This window comes from Tribolium castaneum, chromosome 5 (genome assembly GCF_031307605.1).
Source record: "Tribolium castaneum strain GA2 chromosome 5, icTriCast1.1, whole genome shotgun sequence".
NCBI classification, from domain to species: Eukaryota; Metazoa; Arthropoda; class Insecta; order Coleoptera; family Tenebrionidae; genus Tribolium; species Tribolium castaneum.
This window is the reverse complement of record NC_087398.1, coordinates 6,156,033-6,168,335: the sequence shown is the minus strand read 5'-3', so window position 1 is coordinate 6,168,335 and position 12,303 is coordinate 6,156,033. Positions and strand designations below refer to the sequence as shown.

The 12,303-nt window shown below is 38.2% G+C and overlaps 1 protein-coding gene across 1 annotated transcript; it reads left to right on the top strand.

Annotated features, from left to right (window-relative positions):
- The first annotated feature begins 1,027 nt into the window (after positions 1-1,027).
- On the top strand, positions 1,028-10,442 carry HDAC4 (Histone deacetylase 4). Its single transcript, XM_962332.5, has 4 exons — positions 1,028-1,685; positions 5,885-5,949; positions 6,826-7,423; positions 8,890-10,442. The coding sequence occupies exons 1-4, from the start codon at positions 1,333-1,335 to the stop codon at positions 10,295-10,297; spliced, it is 2,424 nt and encodes an 807-aa protein (XP_967425.2). The 5' UTR covers positions 1,028-1,332; the 3' UTR covers positions 10,298-10,442.
- The last annotated feature ends 1,861 nt before the right edge of the window (positions 10,443-12,303 follow it).

The following is a 12,303-nucleotide window of genomic DNA, read 5'->3' as shown; positions in this document are numbered from 1 at the left end:
TTCAGCTGTTGTCTATCATTTTTTTCAGGAAAACATTATGGGCGGTGAAGTGGAATCAGAGATTGCAAAATTGCAAATAATAAGGTGGACAGTGCATCTGACCTTTAACCAAACTGACTTATATTTGCATATGTTCCGTAAATACGGGACTGTCACATTATTTGAAAATTCTATCCCGTATTTTGTTACGTCCCATTTTTGTACCGTGTTTCAGTGGAAAGGATGTTTAAAAAGTAGTATTAATACATGAAAATGCTCAGAGAAACAAACAAATTAAACATCAATGTGAATTTACCGGTTACTTGGTCATTTGTCGGCAGTCAAATTAAGAAAGTTGAGAAATCGATCACTAGTCATAGTACTTACACTAATCGAAGTGTTAGCAATTTGTTACCAGAGGCAGAAAAAACATTACTAAAAGAAGACAATCAAAATATATCGGCATTTTAATACGAACAAATAATTATAAATCGCCTAGAAAAAAATTGTCTCTGTACCAGAAACAAAAAAAAATGAGAAAGAAGTTGCATATTTTCTTACAACCGCTGTACAATATTTAAAAAAGTGGTCACAACTTCTCAAAAAATTGGATGTTTTGACTGAATGAGTGTAAATCTGCTTCCTAAATAGCCTGAAATATAGAATTCTATTCTAAATTTGCAGGAGAGCCAAAGGGTATAAGAGGGTAATGATTACATATAAACATTTTCAGGAAAAGGGACGTGAAATATTGATTTTTCCCTGCATTAATTTTTTTGTGGTATCAAAAATATGCTTTAAAAAACTAAAAAACTTCCACCTAATGTTCCCTACAACTACACACGAATTATGGCAACATTATGGCACATTGTGAGTAGAAGGAACATAGTATTTAATTCGTGAAAAGGGCCTTTATGCCGATCTCTCACACATTCAGTAAGAAACCTTTAAATTTGGATGGTTGCGTTTCCTGCTGCGACTTGGCGTATGGGACGCCCCTGGCTGCAGGAGCCGCAAGGTCGGTAAGAGTTATCCGCCGTCGTATCAGGAGAGGTGACTCAAATGGCCGAGAGAACGTATTGGAAAAGGAAGGTGTTAATCTCCGTATGTTGGTGTTTCGTCGATCCATCGTGTGGCGGCGCTCGGCGTGACAGTCCTGCCGTCGTCGTCGTCGCCTTATCAATACCCGTCGATCCGACAACAGCGCTTCCGTCCGCGCTGCTGCGGTGGGTTCCTATATTCAGCGTTCGAACTGCGACCGAAATGACCTCACACATAATTGCTGAATTAATTCTGACAGTTGTAGTGCCGTGGTGAGTGGTTGTGAGGGTGTCATGGACCGTGCCTAGGAGGATGGCCGAGCAGCAGCGAGAGGCGCCAGAGCGCGAGCTCGAGCAGCAAATCCTCCAGATCAAGAAGCAGCACCAGCTCCAGCACCAGATCCTGCTGCAGCACTTCCAGCAGCAGCAGAAGCACCTCGCTGAGCAGCACGAGCAGCAGCTGCGGCAGCACCTGAAGGAGTTCTGGGAGCGCCAGAAGCAGCTGCAGGAGCTGCGCCAGAGAGAGCAGCTGGAGGCGCTGCGCAAGAAGGAGAAGCATGAGGAGAGCGCCGTCGCCTCCACCGAAGTCAAGCACAAGCTGCAGGCGTTCCTCAGACAAAGGGCGTCGGGATGCTCCAAGACGTCCAGGACGGACAATTCCTGCTGGTGAGTGCAACAGCTGACGGACTGCATTCCTGCCAACCGTTGCTGTTTGTAAACAATGAGGTCGCACTGCGTGATCGGAATATTTCCGGGGACGAACCGATTCGGGAATTTTATTATTGATGATAAAATCATCGGACTCGAATAAAAAGATTACGGGAATCCACTAACATTACATCAACTTTTAAAACAAACACGATCGATTTATTCCACCGTTGTATTATTGGTTTCATAACGTCAACCTTTGTTGCAGAAATTGATTTCTCATTGTGCTTTCTTTGGTTCAAGTTTAAATTTTGTTTATAAACAAACGCTCCTCGCGCATGTATTGATTCAGAAAAATACTGATATAGATCTCCAGAAAAATTTTTACTACACGACTTAATCACGACACCAGCTAATAAAATTTTCAAGACCACTTCAACAATCGAACCTACAGTTATACGGTTTCATTCAAATCGTCAAATTAATCGAAGATAAAACGAGTAGAATATTTATCGTCAGCACCCCTTCACAAAGGGACGAATTCGACATTTATTATACAATACCGGGGCATTTTATCATTAAAAATGTAACGTAATTGATCTTTTTTTGCACTTTTGAAATGTGTTGATTGTAACGTTGTTACTGGTCTGCTTACAGTAAACAAAATCAATAGGTCATTGTGGTGTAGGTAGTTTTTTTCTCAAAACACTATGTAGAACAGGTGGATAAATGATTCAAAATTATTTGAATAATTGATTCTCTAAAACATTGTTCTCTGAGACTTATTATGGATATTAAGGATCTTGTTTTAGTCCATATCCAGGATCTCTGGATGCCACTTATCCTATTTCACAATTCTGGTAACGATTTTTTATTCTTTTTTATTTTTATTGCATAAATCTATAAAGTTACATTTATTGTTAAAAATAGCAAGATTTTTTGAAGAGTTGTCACTGCTACTAGTCACATTATAAATAATAATAATCTATGAATATTTATTTGAATAATTTTCATTCTTGTTGTAACGCAAAACCAAAATCAATTAATTCATGGTTATTATGTAATGATTCTTTAATCGTTAATTTGAATTTTGAATAACACACACCTAGAACAACGTAAGAAACCATATAATAATAATAATATAAGTAACATGATTTATTATGTTCTTACAAGTGTGTTTCAATTAAATAAATTACTATTGCTATGGTGGAAAATTTATGAATTGTTTTTTAGATTGATGGTCATTTTTCTTTGCTCTGAAAGTTCTCAAATATATTTCTAAACAAGAATTAAAATTTGACATAAAATAATTATTTATTCATGTATTGACTGATATTATTACATACCAAGGTATGTATTTAAAGTTGATCTAAAATGTTATTGTAATTAGGTAATTTTGCGAGATATTGAGAAAAATGATTACTTTTTAATGCTAAGGCTTTTCTGAGTTGTACAAGTCGAGAAAAAAAATATTAAAAAGAAGGAACCACTAATACCTTAAATCAAAATTATTTTTCTGGTGCAAGATTTTTTTCGGGGAAAACTTAAAAGAATTGTGTATTTGAATGTTTTTTTAGGACACGTTTATTATAGATTTGTTTACTCATAAGAGAATTACTGTCATAACACAAATTATTTTTAACTTCTTGATTTTTAGGCGAGGTCCGTGAATATATAACTTTTTGTTCTTCAAACTTTCATGTTTCGGTGTAATAACGTAATTTTTCATAATCATTTCTTTTGCTATCTACCATTTATTGGTTCCAGTAACCGGTAACTGTGGTTAGTTTTTAAAATATAGTTAGTTTCCTCAACGGATAACGGACCTTTTTTCCTTTTGGAAATTGAATGTGTTATTGAAATCAGGTAAACAAGCTTGAAGCAGTCGAAATTATTCAACTTTTTGCTAAAGAAGTTGTAATTAACGAACAAATTTTTTAAAAACGAAACAAAAGTTGGAGTAATTTGCAACAGGTTTCTTCTGTTGAGTATGTTTTTTTTTCAATATTTGTATTCGTGTATCTCAGGTTTAAAAAGTTTTGATTGATAAAACTAATTAGAATCTTTCCGATTAGAAAAGCATTTACGTTTTACGATTTATTTTCATAATTAACTTTGACGTAATGGTAGCCACTACATCTTGTGAAGTAAACGTGCTCATTCATTGTTAAAATCGTTCTCTAATTTTTGTAAATAAGTATTCATAAATGCTAATTATAGCCAGCTAAAAATAATCAATTGGACTTTATTCATCAATAAAATGTTACAACTGGAATTAATTCTCGAAGCTTATGTAAACTGCGGTTTGTTTAAATTTGAAGTACGTATCTCTTAATGTAAAAATCGTTATTCCATAAAATTCAAATGCGAAATCGTATGTGAATAAAATCCTAGTCCTAAAAATAATTCTAGCTGAAGGTGAATTGTAAAATCGTTCTAAAAATAAACTATATGAATATCGAGACAGTGACATTTTATCAGCTAGGCTGCTTAAGTTTTAAAACATTTTATGGTCTCTATATAGCAAAGTCGGTTATAAAATGAATTATTTTTAGAACTTATTTCATAATACCTGCTTTGTTCCAAAAATAATTGCAAAATTCAAATATTAGTTGATTGTCAATAATTGATCTAAATAATTACAAAGACACCCAATCTTTTTTCGTCGGTTTTCTAAATCTAACCGAGTATTGGGATAATTCCGTGCCAAAAGCAACAATTAGAATCTGAATGAGTTGGCCCTTGCCAAATTTTAACGCTTTCATTGCTTAAAATTATACCGAGTCTATTTAATAGAAACTGATTCTTAATTTTCATTAAGGTTAACCACCTGTAACACACAAAGTTCTCTTTATAATTCCGTGGCAGGGTACTAAATTTAAATAAATAGTAGATCACTTCCGTCAAGGATTTAAATTCATTATCATATTTACATATTTACAGGGTTACACAAATTTATGTTAATCATCGGTTTGTGAGAAAACCGCTACGGAAAACTAATATATAAAAGATAATTAGAAAATTGGTGTCGGAGTGAGCAATTTTCGCAAAAGTAGTCTCAACCATAAATAATTTTCTTTGAAAATCATTCTGACGTACACAGACATCAAATTTGTAGCTTGAATCTTTGATATTTCATCATTATTCATTAGAAAATACAATCAGGAAGCCAATTATTTACGTAATCAGTCTTCCATTAAATTGAAACGCTATAGAGAAGCAAACGTAATTAAATATCGCCGAGATAAAAATAAATATGTAAAGTGGAATTGAGCCTTAATAAGGTTTTTCTGGGTTTTTTTGTCGCGCGTAATTAAGACGGTTTAATTGTTAAACCGCGTCACTAAAAATAAAACAAATTAAATTTATCTATGACTAAAATAGAATTGACCTAAACAAGGTAGGTAGACGCGTTAATGATTTGAATACTCGTATCAGTTTGTGGATTTTTATGTCAAAACTACGTACAGGATTTTTTACAACAAGCTTAGCACCGATCAAGGATTTATTCTAATCGCCGAATTACTCGTTATTTAGCTACAATAATCACAAACCGGTTCTACATAGAATTTTTAAAAGTTGCGTAGAGGAAGCGTAATTATTTTTTATTTTTAGAATCAGTGGAATTTTTTCTTATCACTGATTCTACAACTTTAACAAATTAACGAATACATTAGATAACGCACTATCATGGCTTTGATTTTCCAATTCTGATAGTGGAGTCGATTTTTGATGTTCCACTTCACTTGAGATAAAGTACACCATGGGAGAGGTATTAATAGGCGTTCACGTAGCACCAAAATTGGTATATTTTTAAATGCCATGTTCTAAATCTGTGATCATAGGGTCTATAAATACCAAATACCGATTACAAGAAACCTTAACGCTGTTCCATGCGAGGTGTATTAAAAATAATCCACGAGCATAAATTTTGAAATCCAAATCTTGCACGCAAAGTTCCATGACAAAAATCAAAGTGAATTTGGGAACGTTCAAAATATGCAATTGAGGTTCGCATTAACGCCGTTTATTTGTGCGAAGTGTGTAGAGTAATTATAACAGAAGTAGTCGTTTTGGTTTGATTCATAAAAATATTTGTTGAAGCTGAGCCAAACCTGAAATGTACGTTACACGGTGGTTTTTCCATTGGTGTTACGGGATTGCCCTAACTATTTTTCGTTGTGTGATGAGAGGATTAATTCTGGTTTGGTTTTTAGGTCAGAGGGAATGGATACAGGGTCTGACTCAACAACTAACAACGATTTTCCCTTAAGGAAAACAGGTAATTACCTTTCTGCAGGTGAAGACTAACACACGCACTGACACTTTAATAACTAATTTTTTTACGGTATGATGTAGTTTCATGTTCGGAAGTTTGAAGAATTACCCTTTGTATTGATTTTGGAGACTTCAATGAGTGTCATTTAAAAATCGATCGATAATTACATGAAATAGTACCCGGTGATGGAAATATTATATTTGTGCTTTGTTCGTTTTTAGTTCTTTCAATTATTAACTTTGCTTTTCAAAAATGGCTGCAAGTTTTATTAGAATTCCGACGCCAATTTGTTGCAGAATTAATGAAGCACCACATTTTCCGTCTTCATTAATTTGGAAAGAAAATTAAATACCTTTGTTGCTAACCGAACCGAGCAATTCCAGAAATGCGTTGTAGTATTTCTGAAAAGGAAGTAAATCCAAGCAATTTATGTGAATAAATGATTGTGTTCCGATGTTTTGATAGATGCTAGCAACATTTTGACGCTCTCTGTGTGTATTGATTGAACACAAATTTGCTGCCCAAGGCCGGGGAAAAGCTCAAACTTATTTATACCTATGTTCGCATATTGCGCTGTTATGAACCGAGTTCCACCCTCAAACTTGCGTATCAAGATAGCGATAAGCACAGAATTGATTTCAAGCACACAAAAAGGATGTTAAATCCTAGTTATTTGTTTTTTGTTTGTTTGTTAATGGTTTTATAAATTATGTAAAAATTCGTAAGGCCACGTATAATTTTACTTAATGAGACGTAATGACATGTAAGGATGCAACGGATGAGACAATGAGAAACAAGTGACTCACTTTTGTGCCGTGGTTTATTGTTGTTTTTAAAAATTTTAACAAAAAACATAAATTATGAAACGTTCGTTTTTAGCATCCGAGCCTAATCTGCTGAAAGTGCGGTTAAAGCAGCGCGTGATGGAGCGCCGCTGCAGCCCCATGAGTAAAAGACACCTTCCCCCGTCGCTCAAGAAGAAGCTCCTGAGCTCGTGCCTGCCGCCCAGCGAGTCGCCGCCCCAAGAGCCCCCCAAAGAACTGAGTCCCCCGTGCGAGACCGAAGAATATCAACGACATGCCCTTTTCAGCAGTCCATCGATGCCGAATATTTCTTTAGCCGCCCACCACGTCCTCTCGCCCGACCTGTCGGAGGCGGCCGTCCGGGCCGCCTGCACCGCCAGGCTGGGAATGCCCTTAACGGGCCAAATGCTGCCCGGGACTCTGCCGTTTTATCCCTCACTACCGGCGATTGAGAGCGAGCACGAGGAAACCCCCCTGGACACAATTAGCGAATTACAGGAACCTCAGCAGTCGAGGGGGGTGATCCGGCCGCTGGGAAGGACGCAGTCTTCGCCGCTTCCTCTAGGACATCCGCTGCTGGAGGGGCCGCCGCCCCCGGTGCCCCAGCCGCCGCAGCCCCCGCCCGAAGAACAGGAGCAGAGGGACCTGGAGCTCAGGGCCAACGAATCGCGAAGGTATAACAAAATGGGGAAAATATTATTAGCGTGCATTTTTCCGGTTTTGAAGTAGTCAAAACAAACACGTCTTTTTTTAGAATATCATAAATTCTTCACGTCTTAAATTTATTTATTTTCATTGATTATAATAAAAATTGGTTGGTGTAAACAGCGATTGATAGTGACAATGAGAAATTGTGAATTGTCCAGCTGGTACGAAATGTTCTGCGCAAGTTATTGTTTGATGAATAATAAAATGTGTTCGTGTAGGCTGAGTTCAGGAGTATCCCACGTATTTAACGTGGAATACAAAATTGATTAATTGAATAATTCAATTTGGTGAATAATTTTAAGCACACCGAGAGGCAGTTCCCCGATATTCTTCAGGACTATTTTTAGACTTGCGTGTAACGATGCTCCTGCTAATACGGGCTTAAAATAAATTGATTAATTAAAAACCATTATTAAAATTGATATTTGTGTTTTTACTTGTGTGGTTGCGTAATGGTAATTATGTCCGAGAGTCCACCCCTTTGCTGACATTTTGAAAAGACTTTGTTACGTGGTGTTCTGATTAATTTTTCTCCTGCTATCGAATGGTTTCCTCATTATGGACCTAAATTTAGACACGATGCGTGCGTCGTACAGCAACCGTAAACTACTTGGTTGGTTCAGATATTGACGAGCGTCGAGTTACGAGTGTATTAATTACTGTCACAGGTCGTTCCGTGATATAAATAGTATCTGTAATTGGGTTTTCCTTTTCTCATCTCCGACGCCATTGTTATCTTATGCTGTATTGTTCGAACATGTCGTTTTGATCAATTCATATATTAATAAGAATGTTTCACATGCTCGAACAGGTAGCTGCAGTAAAAGGACACTTCATAGTTTTTCATTTGAACAACCCAAAAATCTCAACACCGAGGTCACTTCTTTAAAAGCCGTAAATCAATGGAGACATAAATAAATAAATTTTATTTATTTATGGGGGTTTTACTTAAAATTTTATGTAGCCAACTATTATTAGTCTCTGTTTTTATTTATTTTTTATTTGTTTTTTGTGCTTATGTTTAACAACTAATGAAAGAGTGATTATATTCCTCTTATTGTTCATTTATCTACATTTTCCTCACCCAAGACCCAACCATCTAAATATAGTTGTCGATGACACAGAGTAAGCAGTGTCAATTTGTAATTATTGTTAGTCATCCCAATTTTAACAACAATTTTGTATACTCAACTTTAACAGTTACTATCAAATACGTTTCAGATTTTGATAAATGACTGTAATTCTGTATTTATAAATCGTTGTCAATGTTTTATTAGAGAATTTGTTAATGAATAAAGTTTTATTTTTTCTTAGACCTGGGCAGTCTTGACGCAAAAAAACCTTAATACAGTTATTATAACTTAGATTTCAAAAGTAGTCACAAAATTATTGGTTATTTATGAGTATTAAGTAATAATTCATCATATTTCAGCATTCGCCCCCTGTCTCGTGCCCTGAGCAGCCCCGTGGTGCACCTGGGCGCCCCCGACGGGCCGACGCTCTCTCGTCGTCGCGCCTCCTCCACCCCGACAACGGGCTTAGCATACGACAGCCAGATGCTGAAACACGCCTGCATTTGCGGCAACAACGCCATCCACCCGGAGCACGCTGGCCGCCTCCAGAGCATCTGGTCGCGTCTCCTCGAAACGGGTCTCGTGTCTCGGTGCGACCGTCTCCGGCCACGCAAAGCCTCCACCACGGAGCTGCAAATGTGCCACTCGGAAGCGCACGCTTTGCTCTACGGCACCAGCTCCATGAACCGGCACAAGATGGACATGAGCAAACTCAGCTCTCTCCCCGTCACGGCCTTCGTGCGTCTGCCGTGCGGCGGCATCGGCGTCGACACCGACACCACCTGGAACGAGGTGTACACGGCTCCGGCCGCGCGCATGGCCGTCGGCTGCACCGTGGACCTGGCGGTCCGGACCTGGACCGGCGACATCAGGAACGGCTTCGCGGTGGTGCGGCCTCCGGGCCACCACGCCGAGCCCCAGCAGGCCATGGGCTTCTGCTTCTTCAACTCGGTGGCCATCGCCGCCAGGGTGTTGCAGCGCGAGCACCGCGTCCACAAGATACTCATTTTCGACTGGGGCGTCCACCACGGCAACGGCACCCAGGATATCTTCTACGACGATCCCCGGGTCCTCGTCATCTCGATGCATCGCCACGATGACGGGAATTTTTTCCCGGGGACCGGGAGCCCGGGGGAGTGCGGCGCGGGCGCTGGGGTGGGGTTCAACGTGAACATCGCGTGGTCAGGGGGGCTCAACCCGCCCCTGGCGGATGCCGATTACTTGGCGGCGTTTCGCGCGATCGTGATGCCGATCGCGCGCGAGTTCAACCCTGACATCGTCCTGGTGTCCGCCGGTTTCGACGCCACGGACGGGCACCTGCCCCCGCTCGGGGGCTACAAGGTGTCGGCGGCGTGCTTCGGGCACATGACGCGGCAGCTGATGCAGCTGGCGCGGGGGCGGGTCGTGCTGGCGCTCGAGGGCGGCTACGACCTGCCCTCGATCTGCGACTCGGCCGAGGAGTGCGTGCGGGTGCTGCTGGGGGACAGTCCGTCGCCGATCGCGCCGTCGGAGCTGGCGAGGGCCCCGTGCGGGAACGCCGTCCTCGCGCTCCAGAAAGTGATAAGCGTACAAAGTGCCCATTGGCCGTGTTTGCAGGAGGCCGCCAAGTCGGCCGGGTGTTCTTTCAACGACGCTGTGCGCAACGAGAAAGACGATAAGGATACGGTTAATGCCATGGCGAGTCTTTCGATGCAACATAATATGGTGGGGTCGCCGCCTGGGTTTCATCCAGGGTGTTCGCCGGACGCAGGTCGTCCGTCTGCATGAGGGGATTGCTGGAGTCTCCAACTGAACATTCCCGCTGTCGCTCAGAGTGACTGCCTCTATTAAATAAAAATAAATCAAATTATCGTGTGTTTTATTTTTGTTAATATATTCAAAGTTTTTAATAAAAACATTTATTTACTTTAAATTTGATGTATTTATTTTTCAAAAAAAAAAGATCAATAAATCGCCCATAATGTTTTCAAGTTGTGGTTTTTATTACTCAAGACAACCCACACCTGAAATCTTTAAGGGGGAAATCCTTTAACTCTGACTTTTCACAATTATTTTTCTCTTTTAATTGGTGGATACTAAGTTTCTCACTAGGATCCACTGTGTAAAACACAAAATCCGCGGATAAACTCGTAATATAATTGTGACAGTTGTTGCAATTATCGGACGGTCGTAAAAGCGGCCTTAAAAAATAATAAATGCCAGGTAAGAATAGTAAACACGAGATAACATGTCATTATTTAGAGAGATAGATTATTTTATCTAGCATTTAAAGCAGGTATTGCTAGTAAACAATATTATTCAATATTCACACTATAGACATTTAAATAAAGAAAACAGCAGTGTTTTGAAGTGATTATGGACAATTCCTAACTTCTTTCAGTTTATTTTTAAGATTAGGTCAATCAAGAGCTTTTAAAAAGGTCAGATCACCATTGCCTCATTTTGCTTTATGTTTTTTTTAAGGATGGAGTAAGATGCACATTAAATTAAAGTAAAGCCGCTTTCGTCAGTTTTAATTATTACGTGGCCAAGGACATTGATAAATGTCCTTTTTTTCAGTAAAAAAAACTGCACAAAACTGGATACTCGTACCTTTTCATTCTAATTCATAATACACGTAATGAATTCCCCAATTCCAAATCACATGAAACAAAAATTAGATAAGCAGTGAATTATTTATCACTGGGGTAAAAACCGTATACGGGAGACGATAAATAAATACGTATAATCCTTTTTTTTTAAATAAACATATTTGTACAAGTCATTTGTTTAATGTCTGTAGAGGTTAATTTGAAACTATTCTGCCACTAAAACAGTTTTCGTTTTTGCAGTTTTTGTTGATGAATAATAAATAGGAAAAGGAAAGAAGTTACAATAATCAAAAAACTGTTCTTATAATTATGGACAGCTATTTATGTAAGTCGATTAATAAATTAGGATCTAAAGAAATGAATGAAAATGAAGGCCGGGAAAATACTCATTTGTGCGTTTCATAGATATTTTTTCAGTCGGTATCGAACTCAACGCAGGCGTTAAATAATAGGTAATACCATCAAAGATAAAAATATGTTATAGATTTTTTAAATTTACACCTTCACCTTGCACTGCCATTAGAAATTAATGATCTAAGAAATCAATACTGTTACGAGTATGTTACCATTATTATTAGAACAGAAAAAATCTGAAAGCCATCCATAATACATTTATTTTAATGTGAGCAAACTTCTTATTTTTTCAGAATTTGGGTGTGTTTTTTTATTTCTTCTTACACAGGCTGTGGTTTTTTTGATGACATTTTGTAAAGAAACTCATGAAATTTTTCGAATTTAAGTTTAATTGTCTTTTATATGTAAATTTCCATCTAAAAATATGCGTTTGAAACGGTTCCAAATATACTGGGTTATGTAAATCATCTGTAGCTGCCAATTTTTTTAATTTTGAGTACCTAATACTAGGATGTTCACAGCTGAGAAACATGAGTACTCTTTATTAATGATGATATGTGATTTTATTGATACCACTTCCGACTGATGGTTTATATTTAAAGTAAAAAAATACGGAGTATTTAATTTCAAACTTAGCTAATATTAGCCACGTAAAGGTAAACTTATCCTTATTCTCTTCACATAATAAATAAGTAAAAAATGTCAAAAAATATAACAAAATTTAAAAACCTTTACCGAATTTTCGCGCATTCGAAAACAGATTGAGTGCAAAAATGGTGGAGGTGCCAGGCTAAACCATCAATGAACCACCTCGAGCGCTATTTTAGC

Bases quoted from the DNA above. Each gene is read 5' to 3' on its own strand.
- HDAC4 (XM_962332.5), top strand. From the start codon at position 1,333: ATGGCCGAGCAGCAGCGAGAGGCGCCAGAGCGCGAGCTCGAGCAGCAA. The intron at 1,686-5,884 runs GTGAGTGCAACA...TTTGGTTTTTAG, and splicing joins AGGACGGACAATTCCTGCTG to GTCAGAGGGAATGGATACAG. The intron at 5,950-6,825 runs GTAATTACCTTT...GTTCGTTTTTAG, and splicing joins TTTTCCCTTAAGGAAAACAG to CATCCGAGCCTAATCTGCTG.